Below are 24,388 nucleotides of genomic sequence, written 5' to 3'. Positions count from 1 at the left end.
TTGAAAACTGAGGCTCGAAAGTGATATGTTGTGTTAGGTGGGATGTCCATGCAGGGAATGACACTGTAAGCGAGAGGTGTGGTATTAGGCACAGGTTGACTGAGAAAGCTGACCAGAGTGAGTTGAAATGCTTTGGATATATGGAGAGGATAGGCACCAAAGGAATGACTAGGTAGATCTACATGACAGACATCGAGGGAGGAATGGGAGGAGAAAACCTAAAAAGGATATTGAAGAATTGAGTGACGGCAACTTTGGTGTATCAGAGCCTGGACATTCATAAGGGTAAGAAGCATACATGGGTTAAACAATGGAACTGCCTAAGGGGCTTGGTGGTGGAATGTGGGCTCTAAGTTATACATAATCACAGAGTGAATGGGTGCAAATAAGATGGTTGTAGGCTTGTTCCAAATGCTACCTTGCTAAGACAGAAGCAATTAAGTATAAGAAGAAGAAAAAAATATATATGTTTCAGACAATGGTACAAGATCTACTGTGATCAAAATCAAAATGAATGAGAATAAATGTTTCTGATGAATGACAGCAGAACTAAGAAACTCCAACACACACTGACAGAAAGCAGAAGCTGTCCAACTAGATCACATAACACTTGCAGATGGTAATGGAAAATCATAGAACTGGTGTAAAGATTACATACAAGATGGAACCCTTACTGCCATATAAAGAAAGCTTTCATTTTGTATGTATGACCAAGAGAAAACATTCGAAAAATTTAAAAGCCCTTAATATATCAAATACTAATGAGTAATACACCTTTCTGAATGTAGACTGTGCAAAATCATTAATACTAATACTGTTCCTAAAATATATGTATATATACACACACACAAACACACACATATATAGGTATGTATTATGTATAAATATAGAATATATATATATATACATAGGCAAGAGATCACCAAACAACCAAACTAAAGCATGCATTGGCAAGGCACAAAAGCCATAGCAAGTGCAACGTGAGTTAATTATTTGCAGCTGCAACTGAAGCTAACTGGTCATAGCATTAAAAACTTAATATCAACATTACTGAAACTTAAATGGCATTTCTTTGTATTACTGTACTTGCACGACCTTTCATACTATAAATTCATTATAACGATCTGGCAAGTGGCAATTAGCTTATAACACTGTAACAAAACTTTTGTTAATGGGGAAACAAAAAGGTAACTATGGAAGTACAACATCTAGGGTATAAGTGGACATAAAGTGCAATGACACTTCAAAACCATCACATGTGGAATCTATGTTTATCATTTCGGTCAGCAGCACATCTGTCAACCTGGCTACTCTTCTCTGATATCTAGCAGTCTTATTAGCACTATTGCATTACTGAAAACACTGTTGATTTACTTCAAAACATTAATGCCAATCACATAACGTGTTCTTTGACACTAAAACCAAGATTCAAATGTGAACAATCATCCCTTACTTTACCATTTACTAAAGTGATATATCCCATTAATAAACTCCACATGCTCTGTTCCCAGATAAGCATTACAACTGGTGAGTGAGGCAGGTGTGAGAGATAGGCAGACTAAGTGCAGGAAGTGACGGAACTGACACACAATCATGGGGTCTGTCTTACCCACAATGGACAAGCTGGCTCCTCCCTGTCGGGTGTGAATGTCACAGGAATGAATGAGCAGGAAATAAGGTCAAGCAAGGCTGGGCCTTCCTAATGGCCCTACTAAATCAGGAAAAGTTTTGCCTTAAGCAGCATTAGAACTAAAATCCAATCCTGAATGTCTGTGGCACTAATGACAATTCAGCCATTGATCTGGACTTCAATAAATTTGGGTTATTAAAGTAAAACCAAATCATCCTCATCAGAGGAAATTGGTGATATGGCAAAACTTGAAATGAATCACAGTAAAACTTCAACTAAAACAAATGACATCTTCACTAAGTTTAAATGAACAGAAAGTAAATTGTCCAGGTCTGAAAATAAAATCAGCACTAAAAGCACATCATTAATAGCTCTAACACAAATATATCATTGCTGTAAAAACTGAGATTAGTAAATCTAGCAAAATAATAGACAACATGGGGTAATTATGCTGGACTAATGTGAAAAAACCAAATGAAGACAGAACAGGAGAAGATGCTGTCATGGGTAGTACTAATATTCAACAAACATACGTATACGACATTAAATAACACTGATAACTACCAAAAGACAGAAAGCTAGAGCCATACAAATATAGTACATCTACCAAATATCTTAAGTATGTATGTAACAAATATTCTATTACATATTTGGCTCAAGGAACAGAAGTGCATGTATAGCAGAACCTCCTCTTACTATTAATACATCCAGAGGTGTATATATATACAAATAACTTACAAGCAATTCTGGATACTGAACACAGATGAGCTTCTAACATTTACATTCCAAAACAAAAGAACAGTTACAACATGCATGAAAAATATCAAAGGAAACAAAAACAAGAGAAAACTTTTTGTGCAATGATAACTACATTATAACTCTAAATTTTCTGAGATACAGCAGGATATTATTATTCAAGATAACTGAAACAAGATACAAAATCTGTAGAATTAGGAGAAAAGTACGTGAAGCAAAGGAAGTGTGGCACTTGGAAGACAGGCCTCGAGGTAGATGATATCAAAGTTTGGGGACCTCAAGGCAAGCAACAAGTGCGTTGATGATGGAATAAGCACAGGTACCACCTTTGAATCAGAATCAAGTGGAAATTATAGTTGGATAGGAAAAAGGGGATAGTGAGAACATCACAGGACAATTAGATCTCAGAAAGAAGTACTAGACCAGACAGATGGTGCTCATCAGAAGTGAGGTTACTAAAGAGACCATGAATGTTGGTATAGTGAACAGAAAAAGAAGTAGGTCAATCAGAAAGGGAAAAGTCATGAGAGGGGATGGTACACTAATGTCTGAGCCCTACCATTCACTGGCAGTAGAATCAGGTGGGAACCTGAAGGTTCCTAGCACCAAATGTTGCCAGGGAACTAGGGATCATAGGTTTGTTGGACTCTAACACGATTATATCTAATAAAGATTATGCAAAGATGTCTGAAGTTTCACTAAATAAAAAAAGCCTATGTTCTAATCTATTTTCTGATCTAAAGATACAAAGACACATAAAGAGACAAAGAAAAATACTAATAGAACATTAGCTACAATCCTTCAGGGGATACCAGGTGTCACAGAAGTTCAAATCTAAGAGTAAAGATTTGTCATACTGTAGTTTCTATGAATTATCATTATCAAAGAGGATTCAAGCTTCCTCAAAACCACGGTTTCTTTAGCTATTACCACTATACACAAACAGCTTCTCACATCATGTTTCATAATATGATATAAAGAAATAGTCTTTATTCTGCAATTCTGCTCACAAATGTTGTACTGTATCGTTAATTTCATCCAAGGTTATGTTATGTATTTATCCAATTCAAAAACTATGCTCAGCCATCAATCAGACACAGATATAGCTCAAGAGCAAGAAAACTCTCAGTACAGTCCACCATTAAGCTTTGTATGATGATAATGAATAAACACATTCATATTCAACTGATGCATGTCCTCCTGTTCCAAGGGAGCAATACAAGTAGGTAATAACCACTTACCAATAACATAAAGCCTACTTAATAACTGATAATATTAATTACAATAGTCAATCACTGAACTTCCTATTACATATGTCTTAATTTATCTAACTGTTCCCATTCAATGATCCCATAATCATTCATTTCATCACTTTACCTGTTGTCTTCCCTGGCCGTCGTCTGCGACCAACCCCCATCACATCGAAGGCTTGGCCTGTATTGATGAGCTGGACCAGCTGATCCATGACCTCAGTGTTACTCTGGTCATTGGTGACATCATGCAAGGCTCTTTGTTTCGTGTCTCTCTCTGCACGTTCTGCTTTGTCCCGCTCTGCACGTTCTCGAGCTTCCTGATCCCTCTGACGCTTCTCCTCTTCCTTAATAATTTGTTCTTTGGCTTTCTTTTTATAAAATACGCAACATATTAAGGCTCCCATCAACATCAATATTCTTTTTTAACATTAATTCAAGATTTATATCACCAAATGTTATATCATAATCATGTAATTAAAATACCCTCCTTATAAAAGTTTTAAAGGGTGGTGCTCAGTTCCATACTTGTCAAATATAACCATGTCCATCCAAATGATGGCTGAAATAGTTCAAAAAGTAAACACAGAAATATAACACATTTGCAAGCTACTTGGGCAATAGATATTTACTGTTTTACACTGAAGTGTTAGGTACCCCAACAACAATCTCATTAAACGTTGGTAATCGTCTTATTCATAATCAATGTGAATCTTAATGCTTACTTTGTACAATATGATGAATTCATTGATGTCTCTGAAAAAGTCTTCCTGAGCATACTTATTGACCTCAAAAGTGAATAATTCAGACACTTCAATGTATTTCTTTTGCATCATCTCACATTCAGTCTCAAGAAGAGCTATATCCTCTTCTGCGGCTCTGTGGAACTCCTCAAACTTTTCTTGGAACCTGAAAGTATGATGTGGGTCAATAACAAACTAACAACAATTGTAAGGAGTCTCCTTTAGTTTCATTTTCTTCCCTAATCAAAGTACTTTTTCTTATATAAATCTGATTTTCAATGCTACTTACTTCTATGAAGGGTCAAAATAGCATAAGCTTACAAGCTTATTATCACCAAAAATGAATAAGATAAACATCCTTGAACTGTCCATCTAGATAGAATACTGGCACTGATAATCTTTCAATATTGCAGTAAAGGAGAAATTACACACACATATGTAAGAACAACACAACAAAAGATCTGCACATCCACACACAGGGGTAGAATCATATCAAATAGAGGGATAAATCAGAAACCATACGTGAGACAAGTTAGAAGAAAAGGCAAAGAAACAGACAATTGGAAAGAGAAAGGTGAAGAAACAATCACTACTGAGAATCGATATGCTGAAAAAGTTATCCGACAGTAAATACTGGTTGAGATAGGAAGCACAATAAGAGAGGAAGAGTACTCTCCATGTATCGCCTGCATCATAAATGACAAAAACATAAATATACACACCCACTACACATCAAATATGAACCTGACTTTTAAAAAAAAAATCATTTACTTTAACAGAAAGAAAATAACTTACAGTATTGACAAAATTCATGTCATTGGACTTAATAGGATTAGCAAAACTCTATTCCACCTGAAGTGATCATTTTAAAGAATGTCAAGTCAAAAAATACTACATTAGGACTATTGGGACTATTCATATAACAGATAATATGAAGAAGAAAAATGAAAAGTCTTCTCTTGATGCTGATAAGTTACTTTTGTAATGCCAACAAAGCAATTTCATTTAACCTGTCTACCTCTCAATTACTGCACTTACTCTCTTCAACCTTATCCTAAGTGGCCTTCAACTACTTCCCCCAGCCGTAACATTTTCACCCTTTATAATATAAAATAACTTGCAGAACTTTCTTAAAGAAAGGTTCCTCCACAACCTAACGGAAATGTCTCCTCCAAAGTCCTAATTAACTTACTGAGACCCAAGAAGCAAGAATGAAACATAAACTTGCACATAACATTGTTTAACCAACCCCTTCACCTCAATACTATAAATCACAGATGATGCACAAAAGACATTCCTTCTTTATATTGACAATATCAACAACAAAAACTAAATGCTCAAGGAACTCTCACAAGAACCAAATTTGGTTAACAAATAGAAATATTTTCCATTTTCTACCTCCATTTCATATACACAACTGTACACTAAAAGACAATAATTCCAAACAACACAAAACAAAGCACTTAGAATCCTAACGGTATGCAACCAAACCCCAACATATAAAACCTGAGGTCCAAGCAATGCTAAGATTTTGGAATGTTACAGGTTTTGGAAAGACAAAGGCTACCGACAGTGATCTGAACATACTGTATCTTTAACAAAGTGATCTGTACAGCTAATGCTACCGTAAATGTTATTTGTCTGTAACATGAGAAGGGGAAAACCGAGATGGAGATGGAGCAAAAAAGATTTTGAGTGATTGGGGCCTGAACATGCAGGAGGGCAAAAACCATGCACATGATAGAGTGAACTGAAATGATGTGGTATACTGGGGTAGGTGTGCTGTAAATGGACTGAATCAGGGCATGTGAAGCAGCTGGGGAAATCCACGGAAAGGTCTGTGGGACATGGTTGTGGTCAGGGCACTGTGGTGTCGCTACATTAAACATGACAGCTACAGAACGGCTGTGAGCAAATATGGCCTTTCTTCATCTGTTCCTGGCACTGCTGTGCTCACTCAGGAAGTGGCGATCAAGAAAGATAAAAAAAATACTATATAAAAATATTCAATAAACATTTACTTAAATTATTTACTGGAAACTCATGCACCTGAATGCAATGGGCCATAGTTTTTAAGTTTATATATCTCATGAATTCAGATTCTCAACATTCTACCTGTAAAACCACACACATTCAAACATAGTTACCCATCAAACACCAGAGTAAGCCACTAACATTGACCTTAACAAATCCCCACCCAAGGTAAACCCAAATCTACACCTCTTTGAGATATGTGGCTATCACCAATCACTAAATGCATAAACACAAATTGAGCCAATATTATAAAAGACCCTTCCTGCTTCTGAAGTCATCATCCTACTGACAAAACATACCGTTTAATCCTTAACTGCCCCTAGCTAACTGAGCACTGGAAAAACCAAAGTCTCTCTCTCTGGGATCTTTGTGAACATACATGAGACATGAAGGACTATCTGAGAGCTGTGGGATTCCCATAAAGGTAACCTGGTGCAACAACAAAATTAAATAAACAGTAATGTGATAAAGCCACATACCTGTCCTCAGGATCCTGCTTGGTATGTCTGTGGAGATCATTGCCAATATTTTTTATTTCCTTCTTCATCTTATCAATGTTGGATTTTACTGTATCAACGTTCACACGCTCTGCATCAGAGAAGTGCAAAAGTCCATCTTCAAAATCTGCACTATCTGGCTCCTCTTTCAACAACGTCTCAGCAAGATAGTGTAATAATGTATGTCCTTCTGCATCTTTTGTATTTGCCAACTTTGGCAGAAAACTTATATCAAAGCCTAAAGTGTCTGCATTTCTGGAACCAGCATTGAGAACATTCCCAAACTCAAGAATGTATGACAACACCTTTTCAAACTTTTTGGAATTAATGAGCTCATCCAGAGCTGCTTTAGTGTTCACAATGTCTAATCTTGTCTCCTTCACTAATGATGGGTAATCTGTTTTGAAAGTCATATTCTTTAATAAGGGTACTAACTTCTTAACACGACCAATCTTATGCAGGAATAGTTCTCCCTCAGCCAAATCTTCTTCATTATCTTCCAAATTCACCAATCTTTTTATAATCTCATGATCAGGCAAGGCAGCAATTAAAGTCTGGAGTGTGGAGGAATCAGGATTACCAGAAGAATCAGTACAAAGAATTGCTTCATCACACTGCAGTATGGCAAGGCGGATATCATCTAAGCTCATATGCTTAAACTGGCCACGTAGGGCAATGGATAAATTCTGGTTTGTTTTTTGATCCAGCACTCTAAGTTCTTTGTCCTTTTTGGTGCTCTTTTCTATTTGGTCAATATTTTTCTTTTTCACCTGTTTCACTGCAAACTGCTCACTGAGATCCTTTAAAATAATTTCGTTGATTTTGTTTTCTCTCTTGTTAAGACGAACCCACAGACTTTTTTCACTCATTTTTGTAGGCAATAATTTACTCCACTGAAGACGTTTTGTTTGAGCAGGAGGCTTCATAGTTTTTCTTAAAGTCATACCGTGTGGAAGAACTGGAGGTGGGGGTAGCCCGCATATACCTGGCGGTGGTGGTGGTCCGCCCATTCCTGGTGGAGGAGGTGGTGGTGGACCACCCATGCCAGGTGGTGGAGGAGGTGGAGGAGGGCCACCCATGCCTGGTGGTGGTGGAGGCGGAGGAGGCCCTCCCATTCCTGGTGGAGGAGGAGGAGGAGGAGGAGGAGGGGGGCCACCCATACCTGGCATCGGAGGTGGTGGTGGGGGTGGTGGGCCACCCATACCTGGTGGCGCAGGTGGAGCAGGCACTCCTCCCACTAACTTTTCCAAGCCCGGCACCGTGGGTAAACCACCCTTTTTGGATGGATCTCCACCATGCTTGAGAGCTTCCTCTAAACGAGATTTTGCAAGTGATAGTTCTGCTTCTAGTTTCTGGTTTTTGGTAAGTGCTTCCTCTAATTGTATTTGGTATTCTGTGGCAACTTTTTCATTCTTTGAGCGAGTTTCTTCTTTAAACTGATCTAGGATGTGATCCACTTTAATTTCAAATCTCTTTGTGGCACGGAAATCTGGGTCACAACCATTTCTATGTAAAACGACTTGTGACACACACTCCTCTATGAGCTTGTAATATGCATGTCTAACATTTTCATCATCCCTAATAAATGCCAAATGCTGAAGGATGGAGAGAAAAGGTGTTTCACAATTTGAGTCCTGAACTTGCTGCCGGACAATATCAAAACACCTGCCTAGGTCTTCCATCTCATCCACATGAGTGAAGAATCTATCTTGCCAGTCTTCAAAGTCATCTAGCCGTGCCTTGTGAAACACTTCTAGCTGCTTTTGTATATCAACATGCTCACTACTTTGCAAGATCTCTAACAAATCTTGAAGACCAGTTCTCATGAATTCATTTCTTAAATGCAATCTGAAGTCTAAGTTATCATCAGGAACGAAATTTATGAGTGCATTAATCAGGGAGAGACAACTGAGCCTTAGAGGGTCATTATCCTGCATGCCAAGTCCCATAATAACAGGTGAGAATCTCTCCTGCTTCTTGAGCTCACCAACAATTGTTATGGCATCTAAGACTTCTCGATGGCCGTCTAGACCATCCTGCTGCCACAGGGGAAGACAGAAACTACCCATAAGTCTAAGCACTTCAAACATGATAGCTGGCTTGGATGGATTAAGACTCTGTGCCAAGAGCGTGAATCCTTCAGGCTGACGAAAAAACTCCTTAATCCCCATGATGTTATTGCAGATGACTTTGAGACACTTGATAGCTTCATATTGTACACTGTCCCATTGTCTGTTATTGTTTCCACTGAAACCAGAACCATTGTATTAGAGGCTGAGAAAAGAGTGAATTCCTACATGACAATAAATAGAATACCTAGGGCATGAAAGATGTCTATCATATAAAATGGAGTTTATTCAAAGGTGAAAACCAACAATTACTATTTCCAGTATCATCAGACAGCTCAGAATACGACTTACATCAAGTTTTATAACTAATGAAAATAAAATTCAAATTATATTTATTTCATTCAAATTATATTTATTTCAATCAGATTTTCATTGACCAGGGGTCAATCCCTTAAAGAATATATGACCCACATCTCTCTGTGAGGCAGAAGGCCACTAAAAGAGATGGATTCTGAAAGTAACATGCCATGTCCAATAAAGTATTACTTATATAGGTGCACTTGGGCCTCAAAATTAATATAATGTCTGTAAATCTGTACCACATCTCTATATATAAAAATGAATGGAAGGAAAATAAGTCATTATCATGAATCTTAAAATCCAAACCAATTTCATATATGGCAAACAGAGTAATAGGTCAAAGGCAGCAAATAAAACTGAAAGCAAGGGCCAAGACTAAATTCTTCTCAGTTAGTTTCAACATCGTCTTTTATATCTGAATAATTACACATCCTGGCAGATCCACAACCATATATCCAAACTGGATGTAAAGAAGAGTCATTCCCTGATTGGTTTAATACTTGTGCATGCTTGCTACAAACTTGCCAGTCACAAAGCACCATTCTGCCATCATTTTTGCCAAAACCACTTGTTTTGGCATTATTTTCTCTTAATAGCAATATAGGCAAATTCATCACTTTCCTCATCCTCTTTTCTAATCCCAAGTGCAGATTCTTTACACCCCACCAACTTGGAAAGTGTCCCTCCTTGTCCACCTGTAGTGTGGATCTGACGCCAGCTCTATGTTTCTGTAGCCTTACCTGGAGGGCCTTGCCTGTCTTTCTGCAATAATTCCTCTAACATTCACAATACAGAATCTTCTATACTATACTATTTTTGTATAGTAAGTGGCTGACGTGAGAGGAATCATTATGGCAGGACTGGGTAGGGCCTACAGGAACAAAAAGCTGATATCAGACACAATCGCATCACTAATGCTTTGGTAGTACAAGTGGATAAGAAGCAACACTTGCCATGATGGTGGATTGTGAAGATTCTACATCACAGAGTAGCAAACAAAATGAAGAAAGCATTGCAACAAGCCCACACTGCCATTAACAGAAACAATATCACCTCTGCTCGGGCAAAAATGGTAGAACAAATGGTGCTCTGTTGTTGGTTAGCTTGTGGCAAGCAAACGTGAACAAAGTCTCCATCAGTTTCCGATATAAGCTTGCGTATATCCCAAAATCTATTAATATTCTCCATAAGAATACATTGTTGAAACTAGTTCAGAAGATCAATTCCTTGCATTTGCTTTCAGTCTTCACTGCAACGTTTTCATTACCCATTTATCAACATAGAAAACACCCCAACTGGGTAATGCTTCCTTGGGCAGCACGCTTCCAGTTTCTTGATTTTTTTCCTTTTTTGGATATACTGATTTATTCAAGAACTTATTGTCTATGTTATATTAACTAAAAACAGGCTGCCATGAACCAATACTAAATATGGTATCAGTAATGTTTACAGAGCATTTTCCCTAAATAATGCATGCTATATCGATTTTTCCTTCTCAGTGGGCCCAAGTTTGAGTCCCAGTCTCAGCAAAGGCTGTCTATTCTCCTTCTCAGGTACAGTTGATAAGTGGGTTTGTGGGGCACCCACAAGCAAGCGTATATTTTTTCCTGTAGTTCCTGTGCCAAGCTGTGTCTGGCATGAGGATGATATAGTCAGAACACATGCAGTTAAACACAATGCTAACTACAAAGTCAACTACCACCAATGAAACATGTTCTAACCATCATCATCACACCAGACAAAACTGGTGTGGGAACTAAGGAGGATAATGATTAAATAAACACCTAAATATCCATATGCACAACATCATGCACAAAAAATTATTCCAAGAAAGCCAGTACTCATAATAAAAGTAATATATGAAAATATTAAACAAGCCATATTCTTTGCCTTGATCAATGGGATTTCAGTGCAAATACTATCTACAGTAATAAATTCAAGAAAATGTTGTTTAAGTGCAAATCCTTACATCAAAAAATGTTGTTGAGTTAATCAAGATCTAATTTTGAGAACATTCATTAAAAAGAAACTACAAATTGAACCTCTAGAATATAACAGACTGACATCAGTGAGCAAGGCAGATAACAGTGGCATGAACAAATACGTCATTACTCACCCCTCCAGTGCACTAGGTATTCCAGGCATCAGAGATAGTAGAAAAAAGTCATGTTAGAGCTGGGATAGAATTTCAGGCACAAGAAACATGCTAAAGGAACAATTAATTTACTATCAATAGAAAATGACTGCAATATGCTATTCTTTTATATGTAAGTATGATAGTATAGTTAAACAATACTACTAATAAAAAAAAGTCATAAAACAAGAAAAATTCATCCAACAATCTGTGATCCTCTTTCCTTTTAGTATGTATTTTCACTGGAAGTGCAAAGAGTCTCATAAAACTATGTGTGTGTATGCATGTGCTTATGTTTATGTGTGAGCATGAACATGTGTATATATACTTGTGCATTTGAAAAAATTAAAATAAGATGACTGCACCTGGGAAAGCAATGATGGATATTCCTGTTGGACAGTAAACAGTGAAGAGATTACACACCAGAGGTGTTTTCAGTATGAAGAGAGAACTGGATGCTGTTGTCATTATGAAAGGCAAAAAATGCTCCAGAGCCTATATACCTACAACAAAGCAACGAGTGAAAAATGATCCAGTGTACAGAAAGCTCGATGCAATCTAAATCACTGAAATTTGTTCAACACAAATCTACAACAACAAATCAGACAACATAAGTAAATGAAGCTACAATAAATTCTCTGAGAGGAAATTGTGGAATGAGAAAAGTGGACATGGTGAAACATGCAGAATATCAATAAGAGATACTATACAGTCAAGGAGTGGCTATGAGAATGAAATGAGGGGTTGGTAATGAGGGAGTAATGCATTAAAAGAATGGATTTGGACAGAATGACTGGAAATCAATGTTTGTAAGTAAGGATAATGGGAATAAATGTCTGGCAACAGGGTTGAAGAGCAAACGAAAATGGAACACATCTGAGGATATACAGTGATAAAGAAATCTTCAAAAATATGGATGTTTTCCCTGAGCCACCGTCATACATAGTAGTTGCTCTACATGGCAATGATGAATACACTTTACTTAACCCAATCAATCCACACAATCATCAAAAGAAATACTTGAAATATAGGGAAGAAAGATGGACATCATTCACAAACGATACAGAACCCCAGCCAACTTGTGCTCTACCAACAACACCAACAAATCTAGCTATAAAAACATACCACAAAGGCAGGAAGCAACATAACTCAAACTTCTCACAAACTTTCACAAGCTGCAGACCTTATAATGAAAAGAAACAAGCTCAGACAAAACCACTCACCATCAATAGAAACCTTACAACAAATCCAAGCATTAAACAATGCCATCAACAACTCAATCACACAAAAGAAAATAGCAAAGATGAACAAGGTGAACCAAAAAATCAACATCAACCAACTCGGGTGAATATTAATGAAAATCCATACCTTCCACAACACCTCATGGGATAAAATAAATTGAGCTGATATGGTATATGAGGGATGATGTGTTGTCAATGGGCTGAACCAGGGCATATGAAGTGGTCATGGCAAACCATGGAATGGTCTGTGGGGTTTAGTACCTGATGGCAGGCTCTGGATGCAGTACAATATACACAACAGCAATGGGGTGGATGGGTGCAACAGAGGTCATTGTTTGTCTAGACGTTCCTGTGTCTGTGAAAGGGGAGTGCAGGACAAGTGAGGAGTTTAGTGTCCTTAGTGTGGAAGCTCCAACCTGGGAATGAAGGTCTTGTAAAAAGAGTTGCACTTGTGTTTACAATGTTGGAGAGATGAGTAATTTACAGAAACCAGACAAAGAAGCATACCTCATATGTCCCTGGGGAGTGTAGTTTCAATTGCATGTGTCTGGTGAAGTGGAGGGTAGGTAAGATGGATGAAGGGGGTGGTTGTTTAGTGTTTACTAAGTTATTACAGAAAGTACATATTTTGTTCATGCTGTGTTTGCTGGGATTTGGGGCTCTGCAAGTGTAAGTTGTGGCAGTGTGAAGCAATAGCAATCTTTTTGGTTTCTACTTTGCGGTAGCTGGTTGGCTGTGGAGTGGTTTGGATTAGATGGATCTAGGGCTGTTGCAAAGGATGGAGTGCCACACATAATGAAATTGGATTTCGTTGAAAGCATTTTCAGTTCAATGTGCAGGTGCTGAAAAGAAGTAAGAGCAGTGGTCTATGAGGCCCAGCTGCGGATGGAAGAATGGAAGACTGCTTGTGATTAGATGAGTGCAACTGCAGCTGTTGCTAATCTGTTCCTCATGTTACTTTTAGGAAAGGCAATTATGTATGAAAAAAGTCCTTGACCCATGCTATCCAAAGTAAAACTATGAGATAACAATAAAAAACACAAGAGGAAAGAGGACTTGATGGCTTATTGAAACATTTCTAAGTACATTCTCTAAAGTAATGCTGGATGTTTAGAAAAAGCACAGGTGACAAACTATGTGAAAGTCCAAAAAAAAGATAAATATAAAAGAAATCATGTATATGTACAGTATGTATGTAGAGGAAACCCTGCATACAGAATATTATCTCTTGTACATAAATGATGATTTTATAATAATAAGGAAGAGTACCTGATGGCCAATGAGTGAATACTTACTCACATGTATAATTGCTATTTAAGATCACAGGAAGAAACCTGTGCTTTTAAAAGTAGTGTGTGTTTTGGTATTAATATCATTAAGGTTTCAATCCTCCATGCACATCTGCATACCAGAGAAGCTACTGACTACTGCAGGGAAGGTACTGTTGTGATATTATGGTAGCTTTACAGAAAGGAGATTACTAACTAGAATGCAGAAGGAAGCTTGAGAGAAAAGTGTCATCCTTTACAGCAATCATGTCATACACTTTATGATAACAGTATACTTTTGTAGGGCACACTTTAAAATAGAAAACTTTCATGGATACCACAAGCTGGTGACAGTTTACAAGCGGGTTGTTATTCATATATGGTGCTTTCCTCTCTCCAACATTCACTTAAAACACCGCTTCACTACAGCCATATGTCAGGCAGTAGAATAGACAGGACCCACCTATAAGTTCAAACCCAGCATGTAGTCCTACAGATCCAATAATAACTGGTCAGCCTGTCAAAAGATACACGAGTATTTCTCAAAACATAAAAAAATCTGAAAACTGAGGGGAATTTTCTTTTTTATGGTATCTATGTGCTCATTTTTTTTGTGTCAGCATGAATAGCTAAATCAATTGGAGATGAAGACACAAAACATGAATCAAGAGATGGGCATTGGGTCTGTCACTATATAAATGAACCCTTTAACCTTTCTAAGTGCCTCCTATCGAGCTAAAGACATAATCTCATATGTACAATATAAAGAAATGAGGAAATCTCACTAAATGCTTTGACATCTGCATATATATGGGAATAAAGTATTTTTTCCTTGTTTGAAACATTCGTATTTACTTCACACCATTCTTAAATCATTTCCTTTTACTGTGAAATTTGGAAACACCCAAAGGCCTTGAAACGTCCACTAAACTTCTATGTGTGCTTTTATAAATGAGCAGTCTCACACTATAAATGCAAATACAGTTGACTTGCCACGTGACATTACGTCCCTTAAATTTTTGCCTGTTTTATAGTGTTCCAAGTGAGTTTATATAACATTTGTATAAATGAAAATATGGAAGAGCCTGTTGAGCTGTGTGCAGGATAAATGGTGATTGGGAAAAACTTAGTTTAAAAAAATGGTGCATACATAAGTATCAAAGAATGAATGGGACTGGGGGGGTCAATAAGCATTGATGGATTGCATGAAGATTGACAGGCATGTCAAGGGAATTGGATCGATGTGGAGGGCCTAGGGCATACAAAGGAGTCTATGGAGTTTGGCTGTGGATTACTGGCTCTGGTTTCAGTGTCTTATACATGACAGGTAGAGGGTGCAAATAATGCTATTGTTCTTGATGCTACTTTACAAGAGGAGTACCTGTGTGAGAAGAAATTGAATCTATGTATATGCCATAAATGATGCCCACTTTAATTATCCATCTTGTATATGCTAACTAAATGGCAAAGTTTATACATCTGCAGTGCTCTTACTTGTAACTAACGTGGACATTATGAAACTGAGCTTTACATAAGCATGTTGGAGACTGACTGGACAAGCATTCCATAATGCAAGCATCTGCAGAGCCTATAATTAAACTCTTCCATTCACCAGTGCTCTCAGTGTGCCTCTAATTCTTCTTGGGTGCATGATCATCGTCAACTTTGGCTTTTGCCAAACCATCAGCACCAATCATTAGTCTCTGATACCTTAATCACATATAATCTAGCTTCCCATCCACACTAATGTTGCACTGCAATTGCCCTTCTATTCCACAACTGACAGTGTCGCCATATATAAAATTAGCCAGAGAGGGCCTCTGAGAATAATAATTTTCTGAGACTCTGAATGACAACTGTCAGCAACAGAACAACAATAGGATACTGTCAATGGGTAACCTAAGGAATACTTAATTGTGGCTAATGTCCGAGGAATGCCATTCTAGGTAGTTCATCTCTGTGAGGAGTGAGGCTCACAAGTAGATTTAGTTTTTGCATGGAGAGCCTGATCTGATAGAGGGCATCTCATGATCTTCCCAACTCATGCACAACCTATTAACCCTCTACCCTAACAATAATATTTCTGCAAAAATGAAGAAAGTTGCAACATGACTAACATCTATGTAAACAGCAGAACTTCTCCTCTCATGCCTGAAGCATAACCGAGCTGATTTGTCCAGTGAAGACAGTACCCATGATCCCCCCCCCATCCCAAAAACAAAACTACAAACTGCCTTGAAACTGTGGAGGGAAATCACAAAGTGCAAACAGTATTTTGGACAGCAGTTGCCTAGACATGAATACACATAACTGCAGCAGCTGTAGGGTTAATTCTATATGTTCCATGCATAAAAATTGAAAAATAAAAATGAAATCCACTTGGACCTCTAAAAGAAGATTTGTTTACATTCTGGTTAGACTAGCCTTTTAAAAGAAAGCCTTCAATTTGAAGCTTCTAGTATTCACTACACTGTTACAACAGACTGTGAGGTCAAAAGAAATTTTATAAGTGGCTTATAATCTTACTGCTACTTAAAGAAGTGCAATCTAATGTAAAAGATTTATAAGTGATTATTAATCCCATACTGCATTCACTCCCACTAAAAATCATGCAATATAATACATATGATACAACTACAAAATTTTCTCGACTTACCTCCTGTAACATTCATTAAGGATAGATAACAAGGCTTTTAAACCCCTTTTAGCAAATTCTTGCAACCACTGTATTCGATTACTGCGAAGGGCTACTTGCAGACTCTCCAGAGTTTTGAAGATAGCTTTTACACTGAGGTCATCACGCCGTAAGTACTCTATGTACTCTAAAGGTGTCTCAAACTTGTGTTGGACTTGTGCCATCATCTGTGGAAAAGGCCACATACAGGTAGCTTTTTGGCTTGAATTTTCTCTTACTTCTTGACAGGAAGTGGTGAAGAAACAAATTCTTTGATTCTTCATTGAGGTTTTAATTGAAGAAAAAAACACAAATTTTTACCCATACATACAGGACAAGAAAAGACAGGTTGAAATTTGTTAGAGAAAAAAATACAAATGAAGTCAAAAAAGGTGAGCAGATAAAAGCCTAAAGAAAGAAAAATTCTAACCTTATGATTGCTGGCCAGCATAAGTCTCATTTTGTCTACTGGCGTCTTCATCATCACACTCTCATCAGCTATATTCATATCTGATATCATCTGCTGGAATTTGTCTTTCACCTGGTGTAAAACAAAAGGTCCATTAGTTTTGAAAAATTACCTAAAATTTCAGGTTGTTGTGATTGGAAAAAATTAAGAAAAATGAAAAAAAAAGCACAACAGCAAAATACTATGCATCTATATCTCTGAAGTTCGTTCCTTTTGGGATCTCCCTCAAGGGGGTTGCCACTGCAAAAGTCTCCATTACTGGTGAACCCAAGGGCCATTTCTTAGCCTTTAGTGCCTCACTCTTAACAGGCCAATGGCAGAGTGTAAGTCTAGTGCAGTGTTTTTATTGGCTCTCACAAGAGCTGGTTTTTGACACATATTGGATTTCAGTTTGCCTACCAATAATAATTCATTCCTCAAGAAACGAACCTCTCAAACAAAAAATTAAAATTCTTCACTCATTTCAACTTGGAAACCATGATCCTTTACTTTTATAAAGATTCATCTTTGATTTAACTCAAACCAAGGGTTTTATGAAATGGAAATGATATCCACAAGCATTAAATGTTACAAACATTATTTCATCAAAACTTTCAATCAGTAACAAATCATAAAGATTAAATGCTATAACATATTTTCTAACAACAATTCATTTAAAAACCTGATCATCAGTGAGGTTATCTAAGTGGTATTGATCTTCTTCAATTTCATTAAGGTCTTGGTCAGAGTTTGGTCGAGGCAGATGGCTGCCACGTTCCTTCCCAACCGTCTTTTTCTTGGAGGTCCCTGTGAGCATCTTGTCCATCTTGTTCAGCTGAAAGAGTAAATTTTATCTAAGAAAAGTGCTTACAAATTAAAACTGTAGTCACAAAATTTGTGAAATGTCTGTCATACTTCTGTAGCCAACAGTGTTAATCCAAACCTATATGCAAACCATACAGAGTGGTGGGGTTACCTGATTATAATGAGACATGATAAGAATAAACTACATACTTTGAAACCCTTGCTAGAACAGAAGACTTCAAAAATTGTCTGTATGAACTATACAATCATAACAGGCACGTTAAATTATGTAACGTGGTTTAATAATACTTACAAAACTCGCGGACTTGGATTTGTCGTTGCGAGACATGTTGCCGGCAGGTACAGTATGTACAACTAAACTACAAAAGTTAAATTATTTTTGGTTCCAGTTGCTACATTGGATTTCTGCAATGTCCCTCTTTAGCCTGTAATAGAAAAAAAGATGTGCTGTAGTCTCGTCATGAAAGTAACTCGAGGACATAGGTTATGGTCTCTCATAAGAGACTTTGTAATATGGTTACAAAAGGATAAAGAGTACAGTTACATGTTTGCAAGATATTCAGCTCTCTGAAAATAAAAGATACAAAACCTCAAAATCTGAAGCATACTCTGTAATACACAACTTTAGCACAGAGTCTTATGCTAAATGCCAATACAGCTTAGAAATAAAACACACATTTAAGCTTACAAACATTAAAGCATTCAATATAAATTTCTTAGCATGGTATAAAGTATAAGGTACATCTGTATGGCTGTAAGCTTTGAATTTGCCCAATCCATTAAGAAATCAACTCAAGGATAATACAAAGATAATCGAATACAAAAATGAAATACACATAACTTAGCAGAAAAACTTATCACTTGCAGCCAATGCCAAGGACAAATGTTAAGATGTGTAAGTCTTCTTGACCATCTCACTGGCCATGAACTTGAAGACAATTTTGATACTGACCAAAATATAATTTTATTCCAACATGATCCTTCTCACAAGAAATATCTGTGATAAGGCAGGAACGTCAGCTTGAAATGTCCTTAGGTCTTAGGTGTGTGCATTAACCTATTTGCGCAATATGCGGGGAAAGGTCCTGAACGTATGGGCATTTATCTCCTGAACTTTCTTTACTGTTTGTGTGAATTCCAGTGTCCATGCATAAATATTTAAGTGTGCATGAGCTTGTGTATGTGCATGTCCTTATGTGTTGAATTAGTTAACATTCTTTCTTCATACATCTTAACCCTTTGAAGCTGGGATTCATTGCATGAAGTCTGCCATAGTATGTGCAGGGAGATTCACATAAATGTTATTGTTCGTGGGCTTATTTTGAACCCCCTGCTATTTTGAAATCTGTATGAGTATCAGGTGTCAAACTGGTCATATTCCATGTGAGGGCAGTGGCACTGGTGGTGATCAATGATGCCTTAAACAGTGACATTGCCTGACAAAAGACTCTTGACATGATGGGATAACTCCTACACCTGAAGTGGTTTGCTTTGAAATTACAACCCCCCAGAAAAATAAGCTGAACTTTAATCCCTGTTACTATTCACTTTTTTTTGGACAGTCTTTACTTTTACATATACTTCTGTCATCTTATAATGAGAAGTGGAAAATGTGACCTTATATTTTGTCAAAACTGTTGGTGATCCATGGCAAGTTACCTATGATTTAAAAGTTAGATGAGCCCTAGAGTTTAGAAAAGTGAGCCACTAGCCCATCCGCTATGATAACATATCAAAACGCTTCCTGTCTACACAAAAACATCGTTGGCCCAATTCATCATCTTCTAATGAATAAAATAAAACTTCTGAACCTAATTATCTTATACCCAAAACTACTAAGGAACACTAAAACTCTGTCAATAAACTACTCAAGTAACTGCTTTACATATCTAGGACAAGCTGGAGTGGCAGGATTTCCTTTCCCAATGATATATATGGTACTTGGCACATTTTTGATAACAATGACAAGCGTATAATATTAGTGTTAGGAAATGATGATCACGTACGTATCCATGTATAGTCCCTGTATAACATACTGACTAACCACTGCATCAAGCATATTTGAGCAACTTCATCTTATTCTTTTTACTGACATTCAAGGCTATCTCTGTGTGAAAATCTAAAATGACAATAAAATCACAATCAATGCCTCTGTATAATGTGTAAAACAATATCTTTCACTGGCATAACAACAAATACCTTCCAAATGCATACACAGGTTATGTGAGAACTAATTACCCGGTACATACACCACATTATACTGAGTTGGCTCCAAGTTTACAAACACCAATGAAGCTCTGATTAATTTCTTCATTTTCACCCATGATGCTCATGAATGTAGCAGGCAATGCTATGTCACAGTGTTCAATATAGAAATGAAAATACAGAGCAGAGATTTTTCATCAAACTGAATTAAAATCTTCCAACATTTCCATGGACAGAGCAGCTCATTACAACCCACAACCTGCCCCATAATATTGTACTGGTAGGTCAAAACTACTGAGAATAACACCTGGACAGGTTCGCTATGAGTCAATGCCATTCTATCACTCTTGACCTTATGTCCATAGTCTTACAAATCACTGGAATGCTGACTAATCCCTCTGCAGTAAGCAATAACTATGCATTCAAGTGTAAAGATATTTACCTGAATAACATACAGCATTTGATATGAAATGCTCTTAAGAATAAAATTTCCTTCAGCTGTACTGAATCTTTGGAGGTGACATTTCTCACTAAAATGTCATCATTTTCCAGTGATACTCAGAAGTAATAACAACACCAGGTAAAACTAGTTCAGTTTCTGTGTCAGTGCCAGCACCACCTGCAAACGACACTCATACACAGAACACTTGTGCTCAGACTGGATCAACAGGTGTGCGTGTGTGTGAGAGTGTGTGTGTGTATGAATAAATCATCTTTTTTCATACAGAATAGAAGTTTTACACTCAAACAACAAATACTTTTTAATCTTCTTAAATGTGTGTGTGTGCACATATGTGACAGCATCTATGTAGGAATATGTGCATGGATAAATATGTATGCTTATACAGTATGAGGGAGATGTACACATGTATAAGAATGTATGAGCATGTGGCTATTGTATATATGCATGCAGGGAAGATCAAATCTTGAACTCTCTTCATATAATGCAGCGTCTTGACTTACTCTATACTCAATGCATTCACTTTGGTACATCTTCAAGTAAATTCTTCCACTTTATCACTACTATTCTGTAAATATTTCCTCAAACTATTGCTGATTCTTATTAAGCTTAGTCTCTCATGAATTCTTTTGATTAACTGACTCTTCCCCATGCCAATAGAAAGAAGGTAACATCTGATGCAGAGACTGAAGTCCCTTTTTGGCAGCATCTGAGTTGGAGTAAATCTAAGGCACTGATGACTCTGATTATGATACCTAAAAAATACAACTGGGTGATGATGAGGTGGAAACACCTGACATGGTTCTGTACCTTAGCTCAGCTACACCAGTTCCTGTACATAAATAGTGTAAGAATGAGAATGTTCCAGGACAGAATCTCCCAAATTTAGGCGGCATTTGACTGATGAGAAAGATTTGATATGGAACTTTGGTACCAGCTTATAATTCAACTACAATTTTCATTAATCTTGGATGTATATAATAAAAAATGTACACCATACTGTAGTTTGTACTGCCACAACATAATTATATCATGCAATGCATACTGGTATCTATATTTATCTTTTACTGTACATACTGATTTTTGGTCAATTTATGCACCATTAGCGGCCAAAAAATTTTCATATCTTTTTTCTACATTTCTTTTGTATCTCATTTTTCTCAATCCAATATATATTACATGATATTTTACTGCCAGATCTTGATGAAAATCTCTCTCTCTGATAGAAAAAGTCATTAACACTTTCAATTTTTGGTTGATTATTAACACTTTGCGAACCAGCCAGATTTGTGGCTGTTAAATATCCCAAGACATAACCTGTTTATAAATGCAGCAAGAGATGTATGAGTTGATGACACCGTGTGTCACTTATATGTTTTATGTTCATTCACTTTACCTATCTGTATGAAATTCATCACATCTAAACCTCAAATTTTTCCTTATTTTCAGGGTCCTCCCCACCATTAGGGGGTTCATTACCATAGTATGGCAGACTGCAAATCATTACCCTGTCATACATATCTCATTAGCTACATCAATAAACATAAAATCAAGAGAACATTGGAATAGAATTAGGATGAAATGTTATGACCAATCAAACACTGCAAGGCTTAAAATTGTTTGGCATATCACTGCCACCTCAAGATGACCAATCACAGTGCTTAATGGTTTAATACACATCATCTAGGTTGACCTAACAATGATGTTTGATGACAAAATAACCTCTGACGATAAAGTTTACTATACATGTCATTGCTATCATATGAAAGTATCTGGTCCTTGAACACACTCAGTTATCATGATGTCTACATACATGCATTTTCACATCATCAGAAATATAATCATCAGTACGGACAGATTTATTCAATGGTAATGTTTTACTTCGGTCAAACTACATTTTCAATAATCAGGTGAAATCTAACAGATTTTTGATGGAATGGTAATATCATTGTGGAAATAGAATAAGTCAGGGGTGTTTGGCATAATTTTCTATTACACAATGGGTCAAATCTGGGAGGGCAATAAAGCTCAGGAAAAAATGGTTATGGGGCTAAATAATAAAACGCTTCAAAATTATGTATAAAAACCTTACACAACTTCTCCAAACAAGGAAAATTTACCTTATTTTTTGATTTTTGAAAAACGAGTGATTGTTGTGGTTGTAAATTACCAACACCAAACTTTTGTGAAGCATGTGTCGATGTGCACAAAAGTAAGTTCCAGTATAAAAACACTTTATATCAGACATTCATCATATAACAGAAAGAAAAATATGATATCAATGTTGAAATAATTTACTCAAATATTAAAAAGAAATTCATCACGGATTCTGTCGACAAGAGTCCAGCTTATCTCTGCACAGCTAATCAACTTTAGACAGTGAGCGACTTTGTTCTGCAATAGTCATTTTGTGTTTAGGGAACAAAATACACAGTGAAACATAAGTTGGACCATTACATTAATACTTAATACGTTAAAAAGGGCAATGTGGGGGTTAATCAACATCAACATATGTAAAATGCAAAAACAAAATCAACAGGACCAATGAAATCTTCACCTAACCTGAATTTTCAACATTCTAGTCGAGTGTAACAAACACATCCAACGATTGAACACAGCACCAACTCCCCATAAACGCTACTGGAGGGGCGGGTGAGGTTTACGTAGGATCCTTTGTGCTATTCTTTCAATTGCTCTTAACGCAATTTTTTTCTGATTTTCACAAACTTCATCATAATCATCTTATCTATTAACACAAACACATTATGCTCCACTATCCTCCTCCTGTTCTCTAAACCCTACAGTGTAACCGCACAACAAAATCACCGAACATCCAAAGCAAAACTGGAAATTTTGACGATCACTTGATTTCAACGAGTTTTGCTTACTTTGACATTAATCAAGTCTTGATTATTCCCTGAACTTCACTACCCTCCTAAACACAGACTTATTTACTATAGTCCGATGAAAACAATACCACCCTAATCATATCCACCGCCCTCACCAATTCTCCACCAATGAGTCCAACCATTCCACCAGATATTCTAATTTTACAGGTAAATAACAAGCCACAAATTATATTAATCAATAATAACATACGTTCAACTCCACGACCACTTGTTTACTAAAATAAACAAGACCTAATAAACCTTTCATTTAATAACACATATTCATTTTAACGCTTGAAAAACGTCTATATAACGTTCAAACCACCGTAAGAAGTTAAAGAGAGTCTTATGAATAAATAATTCCACCATTTAAAGCTAAAAGTTATTTTTGGAATTGACTTAATAGTAAAGAGGCGTCCTGGGACGAGGAGGGGGGACGAGGGGCCATAATAGACACCTACCTGTCCAAATCCGGCCATTAACGACCACAGAACCACGTTGTTCTACGGGACAGACGACTAGTAGAGGGTAGGCTGTTAAGGCTAAAGTAATTCAGGTTAGGATAAAGCCCAAGGGGTCCTCTTTTGAGGGGGGGAGAGGAGGAGGAGGAGGAGGGTAGGCCTCGCCCACAACCACTGCCCGGATCGCTCTCCCTCACACGGTCCTCCTTCACTCATGGACAACCCTGAGGAAGTTCTTCTTCTGCTTCTTCTCCTCAACACACCATATTGTTCCACACTACATTACGGTACGGCGAGGGGCCACTGAGAGACACAGGGGAGGGTGACATCACTTGGAAACCATCCTGGCCACGGACTTTGTACCTGACACAGGCGCCATCTTCCACTTTCACACCCAAACAAGGTGGCTCTTAACTACAGCTCATGTTCCCTTATCTCCTCCATT

The 24,388-nt window shown here is 37.2% G+C and overlaps 1 protein-coding gene across 2 annotated transcripts in view; it reads right to left on the bottom strand.

Moving 5' to 3' along the window:
* The window catches only part of dia (diaphanous related formin 1), a 29,769-nt gene extending 5,426 nt beyond the window's left edge, over positions 1-24,343 (bottom strand). Inside the window, exons 1-9 of one of the 2 annotated variants that reach the window (XM_071660422.1) lie at positions 23,944-24,343; positions 18,222-18,354; positions 17,787-17,939; positions 17,087-17,197; positions 16,639-16,844; positions 6,893-9,157; positions 4,362-4,545; positions 3,764-4,007; positions 1,610-1,634 (exon numbers count right to left, since the gene is read on the bottom strand). In XM_071660422.1, coding sequence (XP_071516523.1) covers positions 1,610-1,634; positions 3,764-4,007; positions 4,362-4,545; positions 6,893-9,157; positions 16,639-16,844; positions 17,087-17,197; positions 17,787-17,939; positions 18,222-18,257 — 3,224 coding nt within the window. In that variant the 5' untranslated portion in view covers positions 18,258-18,354; positions 23,944-24,343. The remainder of the gene's footprint in view (positions 1-1,609; positions 1,635-3,763; positions 4,008-4,361; positions 4,546-6,892; positions 9,158-16,638; positions 16,845-17,086; positions 17,198-17,786; positions 17,940-18,221; positions 18,355-23,943) is intronic. The other variant, XM_071660421.1, reaches the window with a different exon arrangement.
* Between the last annotated feature and the right edge of the window lie 45 nt (positions 24,344-24,388).

This window comes from Panulirus ornatus, chromosome 71, assembly GCF_036320965.1.
Source record: "Panulirus ornatus isolate Po-2019 chromosome 71, ASM3632096v1, whole genome shotgun sequence".
Classification (NCBI taxonomy): Eukaryota; Metazoa; Arthropoda; class Malacostraca; order Decapoda; family Palinuridae; genus Panulirus; species Panulirus ornatus.
This window is presented reverse-complemented; position numbering and strand designations above follow the sequence as displayed.